Raw genomic sequence first — 26,149 nt, 5'->3', positions numbered from 1 at the left:
TTTAACCTTTAACATGCTAACAGAGGCCTGTAGAGTCTGAGATGTTTTGGATTTTTGCCGTTTCTTGCACAGTTTGACCCTGGGGTGGATTTGCAGGGATGTTCACTCCTGGAAAGATTGTCTTGAACATTTTCTACTTATGAATAATGTTGTAGAGTGATGGATCTTTGGAAATGGCCTTACAGCCCTTCAGATATTTGCTAAGCTCAATGCTGATGTCTCTCCTCTTTGGCGTTGTGATAAAAACACAAACCTGAGGAATCTTAATGACTGGGTTATACTCCCGCCAACTTTAAAGGGGACATATCATGCATTTAAATCCTTCCTTTTCATATGTAAATCATTCACTTGTGGTCTATATAAAGTAGAACTGCAATGCTTTGGTCTGAATACCTCGTTATTGTAGCTCCACAGACCCCTCGTTTACACCTGTTCTGAGGCGCGTCTTAGAGCAGCTCGTTTTGGTGTGGTCTAAAAAGTTTGATAGCAGCAATACGATTATCTAGTGGCAGAGAAACATGAACTTTGAAGAGGCTCTGATGCCGGGGGGCAAAGTAAGGAATCGTGTGGGTAAATACACCCAACAGCCGAACATTTTGACTTGTCTACTTGCAACTTCGGCATAACTAAACTTGGACCACAAGATCGCTGCGAGAAAAAAATGGCAGATTCAAAAAATTGGTTAGCCGGAAGTTCATGACCTTGTTTGGCAGTTCCACAGCAAAGACTGTGACGTAATAGACAAGAAAACTGAACAGACTGAAAAATATGATCCAAACAGAATATAAAGATATCTACGCAGCAACAGGAGAGAATGCATTTAAATTTCCTGCACTCCTAGACACTCAAAGTACACACACACACACACACACACACACACAAAAAAAAATGTATTTAAGGGCTAAAAAAGTGGATTTTGCATGATATGTCCCCTTTAAATGTAGCCCACATATCCCTGATTTTGAAAAAGGATAAACCTCCTGATTTGTGTACATCGTACAGGTTTGGTGGATGGAAAAATCCTGTCAAAGATCCTCGCTGGGAGACTAGAAAATGTGATGCCGGCCTTGGTGAGGCCTGATCAGACGGGATTTATAAAGAATAGGTACTCCCACTCCAATGTGCAGCGACTTCTGAACATTTTACAGTAATCGCAGAATGCAAATGATAAGGCCCTCGCAATATCCTTAGATGCAGAGAAGGCATTTGACCAGGTGGAGTGGGAGTATCTATTTAATGATCTGGGCAGGTTTGGTCTGGGCCTGGAATTTGTTGTGTGGGATAAACTGTTGTACAGTGCTCCCCCTGCAAGGGTCTTGGTAAATGGCTCTACTTCTGAGCTGCTTTATCTGGGTAGAGGAACCCGTCAGGGTTGTCCCCTTTCCCCAGTATTATTTGCACTGGCAGTGGAACCACTAGTGGAGGCTATAAGAACCAACCCTGAGATTTCTGGAATAAACTTGGGAGATGTTGAATACAAAACCTCACTTTACGCAGATGATGTTTTATTATTTATTACTAAACCAGAAACATCTATCCCAAATCTAATTTCTGTTATTAATCAATTTGCTTGTATCTCAGGATATAAAATGAACTTTGAAAAGTCTGAGGCCTTGCCATTGTGGGTTCTAAGGGAGGGTTGGGACCCCCCCGCTGACTTCCCTTTTAGGTGGTCAACCACAGGTTTTGTAGATTTGGGCATTAAGAGTATCTGCAAATACTTCTGAGTTATACAAATGAAATTTTAAAGCAGTCCTGGACTCAATTAAGAGGGATTTGAATAGATGGTTTGACCTCCCACTGTCCTGGCTAGGTAGGATGAGTTTAATAAAAATGAATATCCTCCCCAGGATACTTTACCCTATGCAAACCCTATGCAGACTTTACAACTTCCAATTGAAAGGGGGCGGTCAGGCTGTCCCTAACCTATTATATTATTGGGCATGTCATGGTAGGTTATTATCAGGGTGGTTACACCAATCTGTACCGCACGTACAGTTGGTGTTGTGAGTCCCTCTCACTACTCTCTCTTCTATCCACAGACCTAGCTGAGCTTCCAGTGGGGGTTAGAAACAACAACTTACTGCTCATAACACTAAAAGTTTGGCGTAATATTATGATTCACATTGGGAGAGGGAAATTTTCAAGTACAACGCAGCCGCTCATTAAATCTAGAGCCTTTCCCCTTAAGTATATTTGACAAGTATATTTGACAACTGCTATCACAAAAACATAAAACTGGTTTGTGATTTGTTTGAAGAAGGTGGTTTTATGTCTTTTAGACAAATACAAGTTAAGCATAATATTTTACAGAATGACTTCTTTGGTTTTCTTCATTTTGTACATTTATCACTTATTTTCCCAGATGACCAGCCAATCTTAAACCCCATAGAAAGTTTCACTCTTAAATTTAACAAGGGTCCCGATCATAAAAAGACATTTATTTCTTTTTTTTATGGGCCACTAATGATGCTAAATCCTCTCACAAATGTCCAAAACCCGCTGGGAAATGGATTTGGGGATTGAGCTCAGAAGTGAAACTTCTAACAAAAAAAAAAAACATTTATTTGCAACAGACTCAGGGAGAACCAATACAGAATCCTTCACAGGCTACAACATACTCCACAGTTTATGCATAAACTTCATCCTGTTTTTAAATATAACCAATGTTAAGTCTACTGTATTCCTGTATGTCCTGTTCTGTTTTTTGTTTGTTTGTTTGTTTTGTTTTAATTGGGTTATTCTTGTGTAATAAGTAAATGTTTAATAAAACAACACTTGCCAAAAACCTCTGCTTTAATGGATGTGGTCATACTTGCTGATCAATTAATCAAGTGCATTTTATTATAAGCACCTGGCTGCTACTTACCCTCAAAATTCCAATGGAGAAGTAAGGGTGAACACTCCTTCTGCACTTTGACCTCGGGACTCCCAGGTCACACTCGGCACAGATGTTCCTGTATACTATGCCGGCCACTTGGTTATGGTGTTCCATGTATGTCCTGCCTGCTAGCATCTTGCACCCTGCTGTTATGTGCTGGATTGTCTCAGGGGCATCTCTGCACAGCCTGGACCTGGGGTCTTGCCTGGTGTGGTAGACCCCAGCCTCTATCGATCTTGTGCTGCCATGATTAGTGCCTCTGGGCTGTCCTTCATCCCAGCTTTGTCCAGCCATTGGTAGGATTTTTTTGACATCAGCCACTTCTATCTGCTGGTGGTACATGCCGTGCAGAGGCCTGTTCTTCCTCCTCCTCTTTCTCGGGTTTCTGCTGCCTGAGGTACTCACTAAGCACATGATCCTTTGTGGCCACCTTCCTGAAGTATTCATGGATCTTTGCCGTTTCATCTAGGACAGTGGTCCTGACACTCACCAGACCTCAGCCTTCTTCCTTCTGCTTAGTGTACAGTCTCAGGGTGCTGGATTTGGGGTGAAACCCTCCATGCATGTTAAGGAGCTTTCTTGTCTTGATGTCAGTGACTTCTATCTCCTGCTTTGGCCGGCTTATTATCCCAGCAGGGTATCTGACAACCAGCAGGGTGTAGGTGTTGAATGCCTGGACACCTCTTCAAGCGGTTAACCAAGGCTGTGAGTCTTTGCTTTGTAGTCTCTAAGGTAAAAGGTAAACATACTGTGAAACATGGTGTATGAAAAAAATGACAACTTCTGACAAACCACGACTTAATGCCATTGAAAATTTATTGTGATATCTGATAGTTTACATTAGAGTGAAAACAGACATGTGACATGGCTTTACTAAGACAGAATGCAAAGCAATGTAGTCAAATAAAAAGCATAGAATATTTGCTTTTAAATTTAGGAAGAAAAAAATAATAAAACAGGCACGACATTATAAATACAACATGCTTTAGACCTCAAACTGTAGTTTAACAGTCCTAAGAAAAAAACTTGTACAGTCTTTTCCCCTGTATACCCATTTAGCCTTTGATCAACATCTTGTTTAGACAGTAACAGAACGCAAAAAGTAGGTAGCCAGTGCCACAATAAAACAGAACAACAATAAAAAGTAAACAGTTTTCAGCAGCAAATATCTACATTTTTCATCCAGGCTGCTTTGACGCTGTAGTTCAGAGAATCAAAACATTCTACAGAAACACAATGCCATAAGTGACAGGTTTTCTACTCTTTGATTTTGGTATCGCAGTTGAACCTCCAGGAGACGCTCGACCGTGATCCCTGGCTTCGTTCCTGCCCGCTGACACATGACACTGATGCATTCGATAGAACCTGGGTCTTATTTGGTAAGCACTGGCGGTGACACTGGCAACTGCTTTCTGTTGTGTCGACTTTGACTGATCGAAGGAAGAGTATAGAGGCTCTGCAGTCGGGTCACAAGACTCCCAGCAACCACTGCTGCTGCCATGCGGAGGTCCTTAAGAGAAACTGGCTGTGCGCATGTAACAGGAAAAATCGTACAACTGTGTGTGCGTTCAGTAACGATTTAGGTAGACGTGAACAGTCTTGCAAGGTAGATTTCCTTCCAAATTTTGCTACCAGTGCTGGTCTTGTTGGACTGCGAGTGTGTGGAAAGTTCACAGGAGGTAAACCAACCTAAAGGCAGGGGCTGTGACATTGTTATGTTAATGCAATCAGACTTTGCTGTTTTATTAAAGGCTCATCACAGTTCAGGAGCTGCAACCTTCGAGGGATGCCAGACCAAGACTCAACATCCTCCCCCAATGGTGCGTTCACATGCTCCTTGTTAGCGGGTTCAAACTGACCAAATCTCACCACAGTGAGTTTCTCTGAAGGATTTCTCAGCCAATGTAAACAATTACTGGGGGAAAGAAATGGACATTTAATAATTTACGTCCCCACAACTGGGCAACCACACAAGTGGAAGAGGATGCCATTATATCAAATGTTCAAGGACTATTTTGTCATCTGGCACTAAAGGAGGATCTTTCAGAATCTGCAGCATCACATCATAGTTCCAGACTTTAAAATTTGGTGAAGGCCACTAAAATAGACCATTAAAAGGCAAAATACCTGCTTCAAATCATCTGCAAATGCTTCTGAAAGTATGTTGCACCTCTGAGCACACGCCCAACAGTGATGAGGTGGTGAGAAGTTAGAGACGTGCAGGTGCGTTCAATGATCAACGGACAGAGAGCTGCAAATTCAAGCAAGAGGTGGCTGAATTTTTGGCTGCATTAGACGGCATCTTCCCAAAGGACAGGCCCTGTTTGTCCAGCAAAACATCAAAAAGGATGCAGCACCAGAACTGAGGAGTAGCAACGAAAGCAGGCTGATACTACCAAAGCAACCCGTTCGATCAAACAGACAAGGGAAGTAACAGTTCATTTTTACAAAAAACCAGCACAAGAAGGAATACATAAAAAAAATACAATCAGATATTCACAGCCAGTGTTGCCACAAACTAACGACCTCCGACATAGCTGCCACAGGGTGCATTTCATCACCTGAAAGCCCTCAGCACAGGAGACACTGACTGCAAGTGGCGAAAGGGTCTTGGTAAAGGCTCTCCCTGTGACATGGTGGGAGATTCCAGCTCGCCCTCAACGTCTACATGGCTCAGCAGAGACCTAAACACCGGCCCTCTAACGGGCTCTCACCACACAAGCTAAATCAACAAGCTAACAGGAAAAAAACCAAACAAATCAAACGGGGATAAATCACTTCCAAACAAACTAACCTGGCTCTCGACCTCACGGATCAGCGGGAGAGACAGTGAAATCAAACAGCTGCAAAAAAAAACAAAAAAAAAAACAGGAAAACTCAAACAAACAGAAAGAAAGAAAGAAAGGAAGAAAGAGGGAAAACCGAGGAAGAGAAAGTAAACATTCACTTTGGTGTGCAGGCATGCATGTGGGCTGACACACATGCATGTATGCGCACACACACACACACACACACACACACACACACACACACACACACACACACACACACACACACACACACAGTCAGAGGTACGGTGAACAAAAGTGCTTCAAGTAGGGGAAGTAAAAGAACTAACCCAGTAGAAATACGTATAAAACCTTAAATATGTTACTTTATGTACAAAAACTGTAACACGGGCCAATATCTTAGCTGTTTATGTATTTATATTTCAAGTAGGTATCACTGCTAACTATCAAGGGTTTGCATTGTCATAGTTTTTAGGATAAAAGGTCGTGTGATCTGACTGACCTTGCCGGCAAAGTAATCAATCACTGCTGATTTTTAAATCTCTCCCATCCCGTCCCACCCGGCCCACACCGTCACCTGCTGCCATCTTTTTAATCCTTCCGATTAAAAAGTCCAACAAGCCCCGGGCACCCCGCGTATCATTCCAAACCTCTCCCTCCTCTTTACTTTACTCTGAGAAATAATATACTGAATATCCATCTGTTTTTGCTCCTCTAAATCTTAATGTAGAAAATATAGGTGTGTATATATACCAAGTCTCTGTTATCCATAGAGCTCTGAGGATTTTGGTGAAGAATGTTATTTTGAGGGCTACTTCTTTGAACCAGAAAGGCGGGGAGAAGGGGAAGACACATTGGTTCACGTGAAAGTTTTCAGAGTTATGCACTGCACAACAGAAGGGGGGGGGGACCACAATTAAAGAAAGAGGGGAGGCCGTTCATGTTTTGAAGAGGCACAAGATTCATACGGCTTAGAGGCAAATCACAGATGCTGTCCACAGAGAGACAATTCAGACGCTCTGAGAGGGAAAGACGTAAAGTGCAAAAGATCTACAAGAACGGGAAGAAGCGGCGGGATTTCCAGAATAGCAGCAAAGAATCAGAAACTACTTTTGGGGTGGGAAAACTGAGAGGCGACCCAGAATTTAAAGAAAATGAAACCAGATTTCCTAGACGTATCTAACAGGCGGCTGCTAAACGTACCACAGAGACAACAAAACCCTCGAAAACCCTCCTGCTCCAGCTTTCTTTCCATCTCCAACAATCTGTCGTTCATCTGTGAGAAGGCCATTAAGAAGCAGACGAGCGCGAACAAGCATTTTGCCTCCAAACCGCGATGAACCGAAGGCCTCTGCAAAGTGCAAACGAAGTCGTTCAAGTATGCCACTGTATAATGCATGACCACACACACACACACACACACACACACACAATGCATATATACACACAGTAATATGCATATATACATATGTGCATGACAGCAAATATATATATAGAAACTATGTTCCAATATCTACGTACTACGAACATTTTCATAGTATTTATGGATATGTAATCATAGTATGTGTATTTATATTCATATGTAGGTGTGTCTCTTCTTGTTTCACTACTAGACAATGGGATAATACAGTCTGTCATAATGTTTTATGACGTGTGGACACTGATGTGAGGATCCCCAGTCTAGAATCTATTTCTGCTCCTTTTTGCCTTCCACTCGTGGTACTGCTGCAAACTGGGACCAGCCACAATCGCAATTAGCCAAACACTACAAATATTTATGTGTCTATAGAGCTATATATATGTATATCCCATTTATATCAAACAAATACTAGGTGCTGCTCTCAATGCTTTTTGGGTGCTGAAAAAGTACCAGAAGGAGGGAAATAAAGAGAATTCAAAAAGAAAGGAAAAAAGAAAAGAGGAAAATATCAGGTATAAAATTCCACATTACTGCAAACCCATCCTTTGCCACTTAAAAAAGAAGAAGAAAAAAGTAAGATGCTGCTACATATTTGCAACTACAATAAACTCCCTTTCCCCCCTCTGCTCCTCACCCATCCCTGATTACTCATTTGGACATTAGCAAAGAAAAGCATGCTCAGCTATAGGCAGAGATACACCAAGCCAACAAAACAAATAAAACAGACTTGACAGGGAAATAAAATATAATGCTAACCAGTAACATCCATCTGCCGCCAAACCCAGAACTTAACTAAAGCAAACAACATTAAAAAAGTCATCCATCAGGAGAACAAAGAAACGTCCTTTCACTGAAGTCTCTCCATTCGCATAGTGGTCGCCATATCACCACAATCACTTGTAAGCGTGGTTCGGTGGGGTGGAGGCGGGGTGAGTGGGTCAAACCCAAAAGCTCTGGAGCCGCGAAGAACACAGAATCTTCAAAGTAACGACGAGACTCCTGTGACGTGATTGTTCAACGAGTCGCTCCACACGTTAGTCGCCGTTTGTTCACTTTCACGATGAGCAGGTGGATGTGTGTGCACGTGAAGAAGGCGGGGAAGGTGGAGGTGATACTTTTTTTCTTTAACTGTAAGGAAAGTGACGGGGGGGCTGGTGGAGGGAGGTGGGGGGAGGGGTGGACAATCACCCTCCTCCCACAGTTCAATAAAGAGCATTCCCAGGTCAGAAAAAACAACAAAAAACAACAAAGAACAAACGGAGAGACGAGCGTCACTCCCACCCGTTGTCCTTGATCATGTGAGCCAGCTCGATGATGAACTTTCCCTCTTTGTACTTCTGACTGCTCTCAAACGCGTGCTCCTGTTAGAAAACACCAGAAAACAGAAGAATTAGGCAACGCTTACATTAAAAAAATAACAGTTATTAAAGACGTCAGTACCAGTAATACAACGTAATCTGCACAAGAAAATGGTCACAGAATATTTTTACTTATTCAACATCTTCTGTGTCACTGAAACTCGTGCTGTGCAGCTAATTTGGTTCAAACCAACAGAAATATTTCCTTCATTTGAACAGAGATCCAGAAGTTTTCTAAAATCCCTCAAATGGAGGAAGTTTATAAATGATCTCCTCCAGAGCGCTGATCTCCTGATGTTTTCTGAAGCCCAGCAGCATCGCCTCATATTCCTGACACCAATTAGGCATATGCGTACTACCGTGTACTCAAATAGGCATTAAATTAAGTTTATGGGTCTGTTTTTTTGTTTTTTATTTTGACAGAGCCGAGTAGGGGCCACTACTTCCAGAAAAGTGCAGGAATGTGCCGACGAGCTCCTTGCAGACCAACACTAAACAACAGAAACAGAAGAGGAACACACTGCCAGCCGCTGAGCACTGTGACATCAGACGCTGCTGCACGAACAGGAAAAACTAAAACAGGAGCACAGCTGTCAGAAAGTCTCACGTGGAACTAAAGAATAAGGAAAGTGTCAGGTCACAGATCTGTCCTTTACAATCACATGACAGCAGTTTGGTGTTTGGTGGCGCTCTCTGCAGAACAGGCGAATAGCTGCGAGTGAAAAATGGGAAAACCTCTTTTAAATGAATTTATTAACAAAAGGACTGACAGTGGGATTGGTGCCGGGGCTGAAACACTGTGCTGTCAGTGAAAGGAATAAATACTGCAATGGCTTACTGATATCTGAGTGGCTCAGCTGCACTCACTTTTAAACTTGACAAATACAAATGTAATATTAGGCTTTTTGGCTTTGTGCGTTTTGTTGTATTTCTGCATGTCTTTTCGTATACTGACCACTGCGACTACTCTAAAATAAATAAATCAATATTCAAACTCATAATAACAAACTGGTCCAATCTTTGGGAATCACTGTTATCTAATATAATTTCATGTGCCCTGCTCAGGGACTGCTGATGTTAATCTGACATGCTTACATCGGATATTTTTGTAATTTATATCCGTAAACATGCATTGTCCCAGTTTAGTTAGGTAAGAAAGAGGCATTTTTTTTCCCCAGCCCTGTTTTTTTTGGAGAGCATGAGGACTGCAGAGAAGGCAGTATTCAAGCATCCAAGGCAAATACATTTGTCTGGCATCATCATCATCATCAGAGAACAGCAGGGTTTTAGAGATGCAGAGAGAAATATGAGAACAGAAATGTTCTAAACTTCCGGGCCGGCAGTGCATCTCGTTAAGTGCTGTATGATTTCCGGCACACATCCCGGCCCTGCTGAGCTTCAGGAGACTCGTGTGAGTCTGTTTCTGTGAATATTTGCTCAGCCTGTTTTGCCTTGTAAACCAACTCTGCTCTGCTTTGCTTGCGGGGTTTTTTTTTTTTTTGGGAGAATCTCTAATTGTTTTTGTCACTGAAGCAGCAGCAGCTTTAAGTGAGTCCCTGTCTTTGCACTGTGTTCAGTTATTTTACACCCTTCTATAGTCTTTTTGCACAATTACTGGGACAAGCCTCTTCAAAACGCCCTGACATTTAATCACTGTAGACTCTCAGAGGTACCAGCCTGGCTGTCTGCAGCCAACCTTTCGGCACTGTAATTATCTTCCACGCTTTGGATACCACAGAGTGCTCAATCTCTGAGCCTAAATACAAACCTGCACATTAAAAAAAGAAACTGTCGCTGTTGCTTTAATGAGCATTGCTTTAATGAGAGCAACTTTGTTCTTCTGACCTGTAACAGCATAATGTGTCCTCTCAGAAACTAGAAAAACCACATAGCTGCACAACAACAAAGCAGCAGCCCTAAGTGATGCATCAATACAGAGCGGCAAAACAGGGCTGGGGGGAAAGTTTAAAGAGTGAATTACTTACATATTTCCAGCCCAGGGTGGTTTTACAGTTTTCACAGTAGATATCCGCCACAGCATGTAAACCTGTGAGGAGAACCCGCTCCTCTGCTGGCCCGCAGCCGACATTCACCCTGTAAGGAAGGCAGGGAGAGCAGGAAAGGTCACGAAGGTCAAGGAAATTAAAGCAGAGCACAGGTCCTGGTATTAAGGCCGGATTTTATTTTCTTAAACGTGTTTAGGAATATTTAAATTCTCCCAAAATGCAAACACTGCCACTTTGCTTTTATTAAAAGGGGCAGTTTGCCCCCAAAATCAAACAGACCACTTTTCCTGTGTTTACTCCTCTGCTTTAAGCTGCCCAGTTCGGGAGATATCAGCTGTCGAGATGCCCGTCTTTCCTTAAATAATGGAACAAAATGGCAAAGATACATTTGGAAAAAAACTCAGCAGCAACACCTCAATATGACCCAATTACATCCAAATAAAACATCCACAAACCTTGGTGTGAGCAGGAACTATTTACTTAATTTGGCAAACTAGCCTTGACAAACTGGTGTCAGCGTGCAGAGACACAGCGAGCCGTGACTGCATGGAGATATGTAAACATTAATGGCATCTCACCTTGGCTGACCTGTAATGTTAGTGAGCTGCATTCTTCCCTTTAGTTCCCGCATGACAGACACTCTCATGCTGAGCTTTTCAAATATGCTTTTCATTGAGCATCATAAGGAAAAAGCAGACATGTCTACTGGTGACATCTCCCAAACTGGACACCTTGCTCCAAAACAATCCAGGCAGATGAACGGGACAGCTCAGCCATAGAAAACATATGAATGTGATTTAGTGGCGAACTGGCCCTTTAAAGAGTGTGCTGCTGAATAGCTTTTGAGTGGCGTTTTAATTAAATGGATGTGTCATGAGAAACAGACAACTTTTGAAATTATTATATGTAACCAAGCAACCTGTAGGTGTCTGCAAAATGTGTGTTTTTTTCCCCACCAAATGTTTCTGTTTTTCAGCCTAAATGTCATTTTACCTGCAGAGCACCGTAAGCTTTTTTTCTCAGGGGTTTGGTTGCTTTCACATCGTTCAGAATCGTTTATTCAGATGCTCACACCTGCAGAGTGCTTCTCTCTTTCAATTCATTGTGACGGGTGAAACAATGTAATTCAGAGTCGGGTGGCACGAAGCTGCCGAAGAGCGACAGTGTCTCAAAATGTCTCGGGGCTCTGAGGGGGTAGAGAGGGGGCTGACTGGGTGCTTCATTAAGACTGAGAGCAGAGTCCCAAAAACCAACCAACCAAGAAATAGACCAGTGCAAGTTGGATCGGGGAGATGGATGCTACCTGCTTTTTCTGAAGCATGGACGGAAACTCAGAGTCAAAGAGCAGAAGGCCACCCAGTGCTTACCAGTACAAAAGGATTTGTTTGTTTCTAAGTAAAAAGATGAATAAATGACTAGCTTAAAGCTGGATTCATGAAAACCTGATTAGAAATACTGCAGCTAAAAGCACAAACAGTCGTGTGTGTGTGTGTGTGTGTGTGATCTAAACAAGTAAAAACTGTAATTATATTGATGGCTTATGACCTGCAAACACCACATAAATCAGTGCTTGCTGGGCTTGGCTGATGCAAACTGGAACCAGACTGTCTGAGTCAATTTGGAGCCAAAAATCTGCAGTTCCTTTGAGTGTTTATAACAAAATTTCTGGCATGGAATATCATTTCATGAACCCACATAGAGGCCACCTAAAGGAGGTGTTTGAAAGCAAACTGTGGTGCAGTTTGCATGCATGACAGAGACCAATCCATACTCTGAAAGGATGAAGGTTTATGTGCATGTCATGCTAAAAGCTTCAGCTGCAGCAGTGCACTGATAAGATGCAGGTATGTAGATAAAGAAGCATCAGGCCATGCAAGATTTCTTAAACTTGTTGCAAGATTTCTTAAACTTGTTCCCACATTTTCTCTGACAGCCCTTTGTCACTGGAAGGTGTGCATCTATGAGGACATGAGCTACTGTGGACTACTATATAAAGGACGGGTTGCTCAAAGTATCCTTTTGAACAGAATTGCTGTGTGCATCTGTGGGCATAAAAGCATCTGCAGAATAAAACTAATCAAAATAACTGAAATTGGCTACTGGAGATGCAATCAGCAGCAGATTCTGCAGAAGTGAACGTCTCTCTCTGGGGTTGGAAGAGGTGACTGTTCCCCTTTCAGTGCTAAATTTTGACCTGTGCAGTTAAGAAAAAAGTGACAGTGCACAGCTGCGCTATAGTGATAAAAACATTATGTTAGTGATGAAAAACTGTGTGAGAGCAAAGTGTCTGAGTGAAAGATGAATTCAGATAACTAAACTGTAGTTTAAACACACACACACACACACACACACACACACACACACACACACACACACACACACACACACACACACACACAACTTGTGCTCTCACAGCCTGTAACTGTTTGTTTACAAGGTCACAGGGCTTAGGAGGCATATATGTGAAACAAGGTGAATTGCAGGTGTTCGTACTTACACTGAATTAAACAGATAGGCTCTTCCTTGACTGCCTTGAAATGACTGAAATGAGAGAAAGAGAGAGAGAGACATCATGTAAGTTGACAATAAAGAGCTGCACCGCACTGCTGAGTTCAAGAATGTCAGCATCCGACGCCCTGGGGTGCTTTTCTCCCCATAACTGCTGTGCATACTTGTTCTGCCACCTTATCAACAGTCCCACACAAGTTTGGCTGGAGGTAAGAAATAACATGAGGTTCAAAACTGCTGAAGCCTGAGCAGATAAACACAGGCAGGTCTATGAATAGCACGGACGTGAGAGGAGTAGAAACATCAGACCGTTACAGCCGACCACATAACAATGATTTAATATTCGTGTTTCAATTTCTGTTAAATACTGCATGGAAAATCGTGTTAAAAGCCGTCGATACTTTGTATGCAAAAGCAGTCAAAGTACAAGAGGGGCTACGAGGAAACAGATGAAAGTTTGTTTTGAATGAACGGATTATATAAACTCGAGATAAAATCTAATGAGTCACATTTTTCTGAGTTTTTCCAACTGCAATCTCAAGATTTCAAACTCCACCGCTGACATGCAGCGCCAGATATTCAGCACATCTGCAGAACAACAAAGCAGCTTCCACAGCAGCTGATAGAAGACGCTGATGTCTGAGGAATGTTACAGTTTAACAGGCATTTATCTCTCTCACACACACACACACACACACACACGAGATAATAAGTAGATTAATCATCACCATCACCCCCAAAATGAGCTGAAAATCCTGAATCAGTTATATTAAACACACCCTGTGGTGTTTTCTTGCACACGACTACTGTGATGTTCACAGCAGGGTTTCCTCAAGGCAAATCAAACAGTTTTAATACACAATCTTCCACATGAGGCTGGAATTAAAAATGCCTCTGCAGGTACGGATGATACGCGTAACCACAGGCTGCATATATTCATGTTCCAACAAACAAAAAAAACTTTGACATCAAGTCCTCAAACAAAGCTATGATTCAGCCTTCAGTTACAGAAACAAACCAGTGACAGCGGCAGTTTAGATTCAGGATTTCTCTGAGAGGAGCAAGGATGTGCATGCCAAGAGCGTGCACATCCTTGCTACTCTTACAAAAAAAAAAAAAAAAAAAAAAAAAAAAAACTGAAGCAAATGTGGAAGTGCTTTCAACCTGCATTCATTCAAATGGCCAGCAGGAGGGGACTTCTCTGGTTTCAAAGACGTGTCCAGTTGTGCTGAAGGAAAGTCAAAAACTAAGTACTGCATCAAAAGGATGTAAAAAAATACATTTTATTTAATAGAAATTATGCAATTTAACACAGTCCCAGTACAGAACATGAATCTATAGAGTTTATAGCCAATTTTACATCCACACTGCACAATTAAAACTTCACAGTAATAAACTATAGATACAAAACTGCTCTGGGGGTCAGTTTGGGTTAAAATAGAGACACAGTGTTAAAAACATTAAAAAGCTCATTTCAACCACATCTAAAGTTGACCACACAAGCGCACGATTTACTGCATTTCAACACAGAACCACTAGAGGTCAGTTAAACTTAAAATGTGACTGTAGGTCACAAAGATGACGACTGCACAAACAACTTTGTTGTTGCTCCAAAACTGGTCACAGCAGATGTCTGCTGCTCAGAGGTCACTTCCTATTAAAAGAGAGCTCTTCCTCCCCACAGTCATCATGTTTCTTTAAAAGGGTCCAGCTGTTATTATATTATGGGGGTCAGTTAACACTACAATTACTTATGTAGTCTTGATGAATATAGGAGGCAAGAAAGAAAACTGGCTTTTTTTTTTTTTAAACTATCCTGCTGTTTGCCTGCCATTGAACCTACATGACTGTTCTGTATAATGTAAACAGAGCAGTAAAGCCGTCACAGTGGGTGATGACAGAGGCTGCCAGCCCTCTGTCCTCCAGTCCCGTCATCCCAGGCTGGAGGACAGGCCTCAATCGGCTTTGCTTTTTCCATTGCAAATGAGTGCGGCAGATACATTTGTTGTCGCGGTTGAGGGCGCTGAGCTAATACCGCCTAATAGGAGCACCAGCTGCCTCCTTCACTGACCACAGCCACAAACAGCACTGAGGCTCAGGGGACAACTGTAACGGCCCAGCATCTGTCAAAACCGGTGAAGTTTAATTTCAGACGTTAGCAGTTCGGCCCAAAACCGATTCAAGCACAAGAGCATTTGAGGTGAAAAAAGGGAAATCCTCCTCCCTGCTCCCTCCGCTCTGTAGGTGAGGACCTCACACTGTTACATCCTTAACTTCACTGTTTGTGTTTGAAGTGAAATCTATGCACACATGCAGTCCAGAGCCACAAGACATGTGACCTTTAGCTGCGAGAGGGAACTAGGTCGGTCCCCGTGGAGTTGACAACAAGTCCTCGACAGTGTTTAGGCCAGAGAGGGTGGCGAGTTACACTGTGTGACAAGAGCTGGATGTCATATCTGTGCTTCTCTGTGGCTCAGCCATCAGCTGAACCACTGGCAAAAGGCTCCGTCTCTTGCTGCCCTTATCTGTTTCCCACAGTCTATTTTTGCCTTGGCTGTATTCTTGTCTCCTAACAAGCTGCAGCAGCAGTCACTCAGCTAAAACATTAGCAACAGAAAATCCTAAAAGATTAATTAAAAAAAAAAAAAAAACCAGATAGTTTTAAATTGGATAGTGGAAAATTTGGATAGTATATCTTGGAGGCAGACAGTAACCCCACCGCCCTCCAGACTACCAATAATTCTATTAGACGGCCCAACAGGATGCTGCAGGGATTGTTTTCTAAAATGTAGGAGTGCAGCAAAAATCAGATGCAGGCTGGAAGAATTCCCACAGTGTCTTTTTTTTTTTTGGCTGCTTAATAAAACATGACCAACCTGGAGTGTGGTTACCAAGCTCATTTCTTTAAGCTGCTGCAATTACACTTGTTTTAAAACGCTTGTTCCCAAGAAATGAGTTCTACAAAGCAAATCTCAAAATCCCTGAATATCCCATTGACCACGTGGGACTGAAGGGAACAATACCTCACACAAAGAAATCTGCTCCTTCAGCCAAACACACCATATACAAACCCACCCTGAGAGGCGGAACGCTTCAGCAGCGTGCGCTGTGACGAAGTGGAGTGATTTCGCTGATGTTTCTCCTAAAAATGATGCCATGAAAATCAAAGAAAGGCTGTGAAACAAACAGTTGTAACACACACACACACACACACACACAAAATGAAGGAGATTAACTCAAAACTCTTGACAAACCCGCTGAGGTCAGCTTTTACCATCTGCCTCAACAGATGTCGACTGTTGCAGGTGATGGTTCAGCTCCAAGTTAATCTTGTTAAATCTCAAGGTTCCACTGAGTTCCAGTTACAGAACAGTGTTTGTAAAACATTTGGAAGAACTGCATATCTGGCATTTTTGTGTTGGCTTCCATTTTTAGCAAATTTTAAGCTGGAGCCTGAACTAAATCCTGTGGGATTCACTCACGGATCTGCTATATTAGGATATATTAGATTTAACTGTGAAAAGTCAATACCAACTAATGACAGATGGTTTGAATTTGGTTATAAACACAATGAAAAAATCCAATCACCCATTTTCGCTGCTTATCTTTTTCAGGGTTGCGGGGGTGCTGGAGCCTATCCCAGCTACCACAGGGTGAGAGGCGGGTACGCCCTGTTGGTTTACTTGCTGCGTTGGGCCTCTATCTTGTTGCATTTCCCAAATCTGCCTGTTAAACTGCTTTTTAAACTTTGGCATTCACAGTTAAGGTCAGGTTTTTAAAACTTTTATCTTGTCCTTCCACAAAACTCCAGAAACGTCCAAACATCCAAACGGTCTCTTTAAAACTCGAGACGTGCTGGAGGTTTTCTGATAGTGGACACATAAGATTTCTGCTGGGGTTTGGCTCTGTAGGTGGTTCTTTTCCCACCTCCTCTAGGACTGTATGTTGTTCTCTTGGTGTGATTATTACAGGACAGCTCATCCTAGAGAGAGCAACAGTTTGTGAACAGGTCTGTTTCCAGTTTTGTGCATTTTGCTTTCTATTAAGGTTTGTGAAAGTTGTTTGGATCAAGATATCATGCATGGTCATGCAAACTGAGCTTTCATGAAAGGAGCAGACCCAGTCCTGAATGATCAAACCACATCTAAAGACCGTTTAGGATCACATTACAGAGTTTCTAGAAGTAGACTAGGAGGCAGAGCCTTCGTCTATCAGGCTCCCCTTCTGTGGAACCAGCTCCCAGGTTGGGTTAATATGGAGTTTTTCCTTCCCACTGTCGCCAAGTGTTTGCTCATAAAGGCTTGTCTGATTATTGGGTTTCTCTCTCCTGTATTCTAGGGTCTTTACACACAATATAAAGAGCCTTGTTGTTGTCAACTGGTGTCATTTTAAATAAAACTGAATTTGTCAGAAACCAGACTTCCACAAATGAACAACGCTACAACTCACAGTTGCTATTTCAGCTCCTTTACAGTCTGCAGCTGCATGCACTGTAAGTGATCACTCTCGTCTACAACTGTCACAATCAGACCATAGTTTATGAGCAATGAATGCAACAATTCTGTCACTATGAGTTTTTGCATGTGTAGACTGTTTTGTTCACCCTCTCTGGCATTGTAATTCAAACTAAGTGATTTCTGAAATATTTCACTTTGGACTTAACAGGTGACCTTAAACATCACTGCTACAAAAAGATTGAATAAAACCTTCCTGTTCCAATGGGGGTTTTAAAATAAATAAATTAAAAAAGAGGAAGAGCAATATTAAATTGATTTCTCTGTCACAGTTTTGGCAAATCTCCACTTCAAGAGGGTTTAAAAGAAGAAGGAAAAAAAGAAAAAGCACAAATGGACCTGCGTCTGTTAATGGTGAGAAATGAAAAGTGTGATCAATCCATTAGAGGGACTTCCATCAGCCTGATGGGTGGGACGAGGCCAAGGTGCTGAATAAAACACTCGTCAGTATTCAGGCTGCATCGTCCCGCTCCAGGACCACGTTCACACTGCAGGCCTTCACGCTCTGCTCTTAACCGCTGCTCTGATTTCAGGATGCCGTATCACTATCTGCCGTGAGATGTAACCCACATCTGATAAAAATATGAAGCGACAGCTACGCTGAAAAGAAGCTGCGTGCTCGGGATGACAATAACAACATGTGTCTGATCCGATTTTGTGGCCACACTTCTCGTGTTCAGCGTGTTTTGGTTGAAGGTGTTGACTGAAATTAAACCATGTCAATGATTATCTTGCTGCCCTTCATGTTAACAAATCCAGCAGAGTGTCTGACAAAAATAGCTTAGGAACTGTAACAAGTCAGACTCTCCACAGCTTTAGCCTCAACTAAACCACAACAGTGAAAAATAAAAATAAAAATCAGCTGCCTGCTTTAATATAAGCTTGAAAAAAAGAAAAAAAAAAAAAAAAAAGATAAATCGCTTACATTATTAAGTTAGCATCATTTCCAGCAAATTCACCATGCAAGAGCACAAAGCTCGGCAAACAGTCAAACAAACGTGTTAATTTTTGCAATTAATTTTCAATATTTATGCAACTGATGCAGGTGCATTTTGTTTACTTTGCATGTTCTACCATGAAAGCATCACCACCTCTGCTCAGGTCTGCAGTAATCAACATTTTCACCCCCAGAAGCTTCCCATATTTAGCCAAGTGGCTGAAGGGGGAGGGGAAAGTGTGCCTGCCACACTTCCTTCTGGTCCGTGTGCTCAGGTTAATCCTCTCTTTCAGGCTGCTCCATCTGCATCCTCCCTCACCGGCTGGCATGCCTCGAAGACTTGGTGCATAAGCTCGGGCAGGAGAAATGTCATTCTTTTTATACCTGACTCAGGGGATTTCCAGCACTCAGTCAGAACCTGCAGAGCTCCTCCAAACACTTCCCTTTGTTTTTAGCAGGCCTTAAGACCTCTAGTTTCTCCTCCTCTTAGACCACGCACAGTGGGGGGAAAAAAACAAAACACATTATAAGAAATGTGGTACTGGAGCAAGATACTTTCACATTAGATGAAAATCAAACACAGCCAAGGCGAGCAGTACTTGGCACCATGTAGTGGAAAACACCAGACTACGGTGTCATCTTCTCCTGAGTAACATAATCGGCTTAGAAGGCTTGATGCTGAGGACCAGTGATGCCGCCTCAGACTACTAAACACACATGGCAGCGAGGTGGGGCGCAGAATGGAGAGTTTATTAATAGATCAATGAGCAGTACGGTCAAAAATCAATAAAGATATTAAGAATGATTTCCAGATATCGATATTTTCATGATGCATTTGTGTGAAATCAGACATTAAAATGCTATAAAAAGGTAGTGTTTTCTCAGTCTAACATCTGAAATGTTGTGGAAATTCTGTCTCATTTGTCACATGACCAACTAACATATTAAATGGTCGCATCCATCGGCTCTGCTCCCCGAGGTCATCGTCATAACCCGGCCTGGCCTGTGGGGAGTCTGCGGCTCGAGACGCCCTCAGGGCTCTCTGCTGTTCGAGAATACCTTTATTTTATTTTCAATAGCACAACAATATTAAACAGACTTTTACTTAAGTCAAACGAGGACGTGCAGGCGACGTTTAAGTGTGCAGTACAGACAGCAAACTCACATCTCAGCGTGGGCAAAGCTATTATTTTAGAAAATTAATAAAAGTAAAACATAAATGTGAGGATGTGCTGGTTTTTATACCATTTTTAGGTGATGCACTGGTGGCCACAACAAAAACTCTTAAGTTGCCCTTTTCCCTAAGACTATTTTAAATACTTCATTATTAAAAATATGTTTTTAAAATTGAAAAAAAAAAATAAATTTTGAATTTGCCAAACAACAGAAAAAGATTAAAAACACGTTCCTGCACTTGTTCGAAGTCACAGGATTTACAAGCTTTTTTTTTTTTCTCTTAATTTAAACAGTTGTAATATCTACACTGCATCCCCCCCCCCCCCCCATTTCTGCAGGCTATGCTCTGGCTGTGGCTACATCCTGTGAGTCAATATGCTAGTGTTATGCAACATGCAAAATTTACTCATATTTAAAGGCTGCTGCACTGCATCACCAGTTTTCCCGACATTTGCAGGGATTTTTTTTTTTGTCCTGTTATTTGGATTTTCTGATTGCTTTCAGTATTAATTATGTGGTGCTTGAACTGCAGGTGCTACAATAGTGAAATTATCTCCTGTGTGGCTGCAGGAAGCAGCACATGCACAGAGGCCTTGAGAAACCCTTCTGATACTTACCATGATGAAAGCCTGGTAATTGAACTTTAATTGAAATATCTGCATTTCAAATGAAGGGCACGCAGCCTTTTGTAATATCTGATCTCTCTGGAATTCTTCTACCTTTTTTAATTAAAACTAACAAAGTGAGTTAAACATTATGTGTACTTCAGGTTTCTGACTCATGATAAAAACATGTATGCGTATTAGTGTTACGCAGGCAGAATAACAGCGCACAGCTACACCTCACGTTAAGAGAAAAACAGTCTGTCCGAGGAAGCTCTCTTAATCAAATCCAATTATTATTAAGGTGGATTGTTTGGCTTAATGAGGTCACCCGCCATCAGTCACTCGAGTCCAGTAAACAGGGCAACACAACCCAGTCAGCTGGTCGCTGGTGTTTTAGAGACTCGACAGAAAACACCGTCACCGAACAGGGTTCTTCATAAATCCAGATAGAGGTGCTTAAACGCGTCCAAGGTTTCAGTTATCTGGGTGAAAACTTTCACATATAGTGATTTTTCAGAAGTTTCAGAAGGCCGAGCAGCACAGGACCAGAGCAGAGCACCAACAGCACAATTTTATTTATTTCTATTGTAGAAATAAATAAAATTAAATACAAAATGGGGACAAACGCCTTTTGTTGGCAATTACTAAAACCAACTGGCTGCAAATGATGATTGGATTTCAGATTACTTATGATTATTTATTGTTAGGGAAGAATGAGGGATGAGGTCCGATGTGCAATTATTTGCTTAAAGGAAATTATTATGTTGGACATTTTGTTAAAGAAACATGAATGTCTGGTGCAGTGTTGTGGATCAGTTTGTCCTAAGTGTCATTTTTTTATACCGGCCTTTTCATAATTGAGCCTCGTTAAACTGCCGGGACAGTCTGAGGTATATAAACGTCGCCTCTCAGCTGTAACCACAACGTCTGTTTAAGTCAGCGTAACTGCAAACCCAAGAATAGCTTCTCTAGTTATATATTAGTAAACACAGCAGCAGGATGTCGGTGGTTTGATTCCTTAATAATTCATGACAAAACAAGACAGGTTTAATTTATTCCCATGGAAATAAAAACCACAAGCCGTCCAAAGGCCAGCACGGACGTGGCTAATGCGAAGTAATAAATCACTTCCCAGTCTGAAGCTCTCTGGTGCAACTGGTTTTCCAGCATTCCTGCTCCAGTGAGGAACTTCTGCAAACAATGTGGTGTGATTTTAATAAGTCCAGCAGACAGGCACAACACATGAACACCTGCAGCCCCTCCCACGCTGACCTCTACAGCACTGCCGCCTGACATCATTATTATGCTGCTTTCATCGAATCATCAGGAGGCAACAGCTCATAAGTCACAACGAGAACATCAAGAGGAATTGCTGCAGCACAGGAAAGGTGGGTTTGGCACTTATAATAAAACATAAACTTGTGACCCTGATGAGATATTTGCCATTCCAGACATTCAAGTTCTGCAACGTCTGTTTTAAGTCCGCATAACTGCATTTTAATATATCAAAAGACAAACAGACAGTGTCCTCTGGCTGACACTTCTACATAAAATTATGCATGATCAGATACCAGTAGCACCTAACAGCACCTGAACCACACAGGCCTGTCTTCAGTGAAATACAGCACTCACAAGTGCATCCTGGCACTGCGTGTTTTCTTAAAAACAGCTCTCTGGGAACTTCGCTCTGGAAAAACCTCATCTGTGAGCCGGCACGAACAGCTGACCTCCAGATTTGGCACCTCTGAACCGTTGACGGTCCGTCACAGCCAAGAGTTTGTAAAAGCATTTGTTTTGTTCCCGGCTGCACGCTCTCCTCTGTCCGAGCCACACGGAGTTACCAGAGAGTCAAACTGACCTCCAAAACATGCTGACCGGCCATGACGGAGCTCAGAAGACTAAAACGTTCAGCAAGTCTCTGTTCAGCCTCAAGATGCCTTTATCAGCTGCTGTCTCCACTGAGTGTGAGTTCATGGAGAAGTTTAGCACAGAGATTACAAAAAAAGCTGCTGCTTGATTATGAGCGAGTAGTCACTGATAAGAGTTAAAAATGTGGAGGTTTTTGATGAATCGCCCGTTCGTTACAGGGCAGTTTTTTTTATAAAGGGGCCAGGGTTTGTTTTAGCTCCACTTCCTTCCACTACAGTTGAGCCATGCTTTGACCGTCCAGTATGAGCTGCGTTATATAAGTTTAGGTTGTTTTCTTCCATGCATGCACCTCGAACCCACGGAGGACGTGAAACAAACAGGAAGAGAATAATTATGATGTCTTGATTTAAATAATATCCCATGAATTAATCATGTTATTCCTCCACATTTTTCTTCTTCCTAAACTGAAGGATATTTGCATGAGCCACATCGGCTAAACTGCTCTTCATTTACAGCTTCATATTTCCCCCCCTGGTTTCAGTTAGACTTTGTCGCAGCAACAATTTCATTTCCCCGGCACAGGACCCAATAAAGCTTCGCTGCATAAAACACCTTCTTTCTGCCGTGTCACTGTCTTCGCTGTGCGCGGCGATAAATCCACATATCTGACATGGCTCGGGACAGGTTAAGTGAGGCGCAGATAAATGAGGACAGCCTCCCCCCCCCCCCCCCCCCAGCTAAAGGCACATCACATTCATGATTTATGACGGTCGTTAAAAATTAAAACCCAGTGAAATTGTTGTTGTGCAGACTTCACAACTCCAAACTTACCACCTTGAGGCCTCTGAAGCTTCTGAGAGGCTGGCGGTGAAGCTTTTCACTGAGCTTGCCTTTCTGCTTTCACTAACTGAGTTTCTAATATTTGTTTTACAAGAAAATGAGCTCATACATGCAGGATTTTTAACCACAGGACACCTGCTTAAAAACAAAAAGATGCTTTGATTTTTTTTTTTTCTCTTTCTTGCTGCATCATGTTTCCAGAAAACAGTGAGTAGAGCAGCACCTGGGCCAGTGATGATATTACTGCAGGTACTTTTTATCTTTTACTTCAGTCTTGTCAAACTCATGGAGCTGACAACAGTCACATACAGCAAAAAATCATTGTGTCTACCTGAGAGTCATTTTTTGTATAATGGAAAAAGTGCGCCTGAATTTGATTGGAGGCTAATTTCAGGAGCACCAGAGCTGATAAATAACCATGACTGCTGCAGGGATCTGAACGTTTCCCACTGAAGCCAGATGTTAACAGGTGTCAAGTCTGGGGGTCTCAAACCTGTGGCTCTTTTACCCATCTGACATCCATCTAGACACTTTCTTCCCCTGGAGCCCATCACAGCCGTCACAGGGCGAGAGGCAGGCTGCACCCTGGACAGGTCGCCCGCAGGGCTGAGAAAGAGAGAGAGACATTCACACTTACAGCCAATTAAGAATCATCAATTAATCTAACGTGCACGTCTTTGGACTGTGGGAGGAAGCTGGAGCGCCTGAGAGAACCCACACAGACAGGGGGAGAACATGCAGACGCCAGACTGGATTCGAACCAGGACCTTCATCTGTTTCAGAATAATCCTATTCATGCTAATAGATGCCCCCCCACCCCCACTTTACAACTGTTCCCACTACAGAGTGCTCACATATGATAGGCTAACTCATACTTCACAGGCTCTGACACTTCCACTGCAGGACTCTGATGTGTTTCACAGCTGCACTCAGTTTAGATGGCAGAGGTTTCAGACCTCAGTGTTAGTTTTTTTTGTCCAGCGTACAAACAACTTAAGTCTGTGAGCTCTGCACTCAGATTGATCATCTTTGCCATTTAAATAATCAGCTTAGTGCAGCGCTCCGTCACTCTCGTATTATAACACATAAAGGTCACCGCTTCTGCTCTGCTTCATCTCACAGTTCAGAAACTTTCCTCACCAGCCGCCGATTTACGACCGGCATTAAAGCAACACTTTCACGGCTTTGCGTGTTTGTGGCTCCAAACGCCGGCGTGGACTTCAACACCCAGAAATCGTGTAATAAACAGACTCGGAAACTTTGAGAGGCCACAGAGCCGTTTCTATTTCACTCAGGTTCACGTTTGTCATTCTCTGCGGGCTGATGAATGACCAGCCCTGGCAGGACAATTTCATTTTGGGAAATTGGCTGAATCCTCAGCGTCCCGCTGTGTGTTCTGACTATAAAATGAGTTTTTTGTTTGTTTTTCTCTCTGCTAGACTTGATCATTATTGAAGACGGGATTCATTTGCAGGCAGCTACGAAACCATCAGCAGTCATTTATGATGAGAAGCTAATGATGAGGGTTTGTTTTTTCCTGGACTCTGCAGACACTTCATACCAGAGGGGTTTGGTGATGATGGAGGAGGGCTCACATGTTGTGTAGGACCGGTTGCTTCGTCTATGTGACCACTCTAGAAGCATTTCCGTATATTTCTACTACCAAGTACTGGTTCTGGTGCCCAAAAGTGAGCCAGGCACCGGTGCAGAACTGCGTCTGCACCGACACCTCTGCTCAAAGACCCAACAGCTCAATTACGCTTCCAATATTTCTGAAATCACATCTAATGTTTATATGTGCAAAATAAAAAATAATGCTCATGTTTATAACATACTGTAAGGTGAGGTTAAGGTCTATTAAAAAAAAAAAAACCTGTTCTATAATATCTGCCTATAAAAAAGCAACATAAAATGCTTGAATATAAAAGGTTAAAGAGCTGAAAGGTTACATTTTTCATAAACAGATTGCAGCGTTATGTCTTTAAAATTTGAGTGCTTTAAGCTGCCCATCGGAGAATGTTTCCTGGAGCATCTTTCAGAGGTTTTCCCTGCGATTACCTACTTTAAAGCCAGACGGGAACTGCCAGACACTTTGTGACACTTATAATAATGTGTCGTCTAGATTCACTTCAGGTCACAGAGTCAGAGAAATGAATTTCTCTGACAATAGTCTGACAGGAACACTGGATTCAATGTGTGGCACACGGTTTTTACCTTCAACAGGCCTGGATGATGATGATGATGATAATGAAGGTAATTTTCCTAAAAAATAAGGTGAAGTTAGAACGAAAAGTACAGTCACAGGAACATTAGTCACATCAGGAAGAGAGTGTAACACAGGTGAGGTTTTTGTGCTCATTTGTGACAACTTAAAATTTAACTCATATTTTTTTAGACTTTTAGTCAATTAATGTCAGAGAGTTAACGATTTCATGTCACTGTTTTAAGTGCTTCCCCTTCATCCCTCCATGCATTTAGATTTTTTAAAGCTTTTGTTCACAGAAATGATGCAGACTGATGACATTATGGCTGACATTTTGCAACAGGCACCTGCTGCAGCTCTTTAACAGCTAAATCAAGACTTATCTACATGACGATACACGATGTGACCAAATACGAACAAAAACACGTCCCCAGACTCCTGGAAAACGCGCGGCCGGCGGGGCAGATATGAAGCTCGTCCGTCTTGATTTCTCACAGAAGATTTTCAAAGCACGTACGAGGTTACCAAAGATGCTCAGTGAGCCGAGGCAGTGCTTTCAGCTTTGACGTTTTTAACTCAAGAACAGCCACAGAAACAAAAATAGCCACGGCCGTAACACTTTAAAAGACCGGCCAGCTCCTTAGTGCTCTGCAGACGCAGCGTCGTAATAATAGAAACCGCGCCCGTCATCCCAGCCTCTGAGAATTTATGGGCAGAAGCAAAACACAGATGCGAGCACAGACAGACACGCGAGCTCTGGAGATGCAATAAGGAAGGTAAGCATCATATAAAATTTCATGTGTCATTTGCCACAACTAACACAACAGTCACTGCTGAGTGAGAACTCACAGTTTAGGCATATTTATTCACCACAAATTATTACGAGGATGCTGTCAGATCAGGCTGAGAAAGTCGCCCCCGTGATTACTAAGAAAAACATGATATTCATTTTGATCTCCAGATGAGTCTGCATAACATCAGTGTTTGACTTTAACTATGAAACGCAGCAAAATTCACCCACAAAACTAAACTTTTCACAGCTT

The 26,149-nt window shown here is 42.3% G+C and overlaps 1 protein-coding gene across 3 annotated transcripts in view; it reads right to left on the bottom strand.

The window, feature by feature from the left end:
- Window positions 1-3,679: 3,679 nt before the first annotated feature.
- The window catches only part of LOC115775940 (protein yippee-like 1), a 32,600-nt gene continuing 10,130 nt past the window's right edge, over window positions 3,680-26,149 (bottom strand). For all 3 annotated transcript variants that reach the window (XM_030723472.1, XM_030723474.1, XM_030723473.1), the window contains exons 3-5: window positions 12,952-12,995; window positions 10,434-10,542; window positions 3,680-8,451 (exon numbers count right to left, since the gene is read on the bottom strand). In XM_030723472.1, the coding sequence (XP_030579332.1) occupies window positions 8,362-8,451; window positions 10,434-10,542; window positions 12,952-12,995 (243 nt within the window). In that variant the 3' untranslated portion in view covers window positions 3,680-8,361. The remainder of the gene's footprint in view (window positions 8,452-10,433; window positions 10,543-12,951; window positions 12,996-26,149) is intronic.

Source organism: Archocentrus centrarchus, unplaced genomic scaffold, assembly GCF_007364275.1.
Source record: "Archocentrus centrarchus isolate MPI-CPG fArcCen1 unplaced genomic scaffold, fArcCen1 scaffold_26_ctg1, whole genome shotgun sequence".
Lineage (NCBI taxonomy): Eukaryota > Metazoa > Chordata > Actinopteri > Cichliformes > Cichlidae > Archocentrus > Archocentrus centrarchus.
Note: the sequence above shows the minus strand (reverse complement) of the source record. Positions and strands in the feature narration are given on the sequence as shown.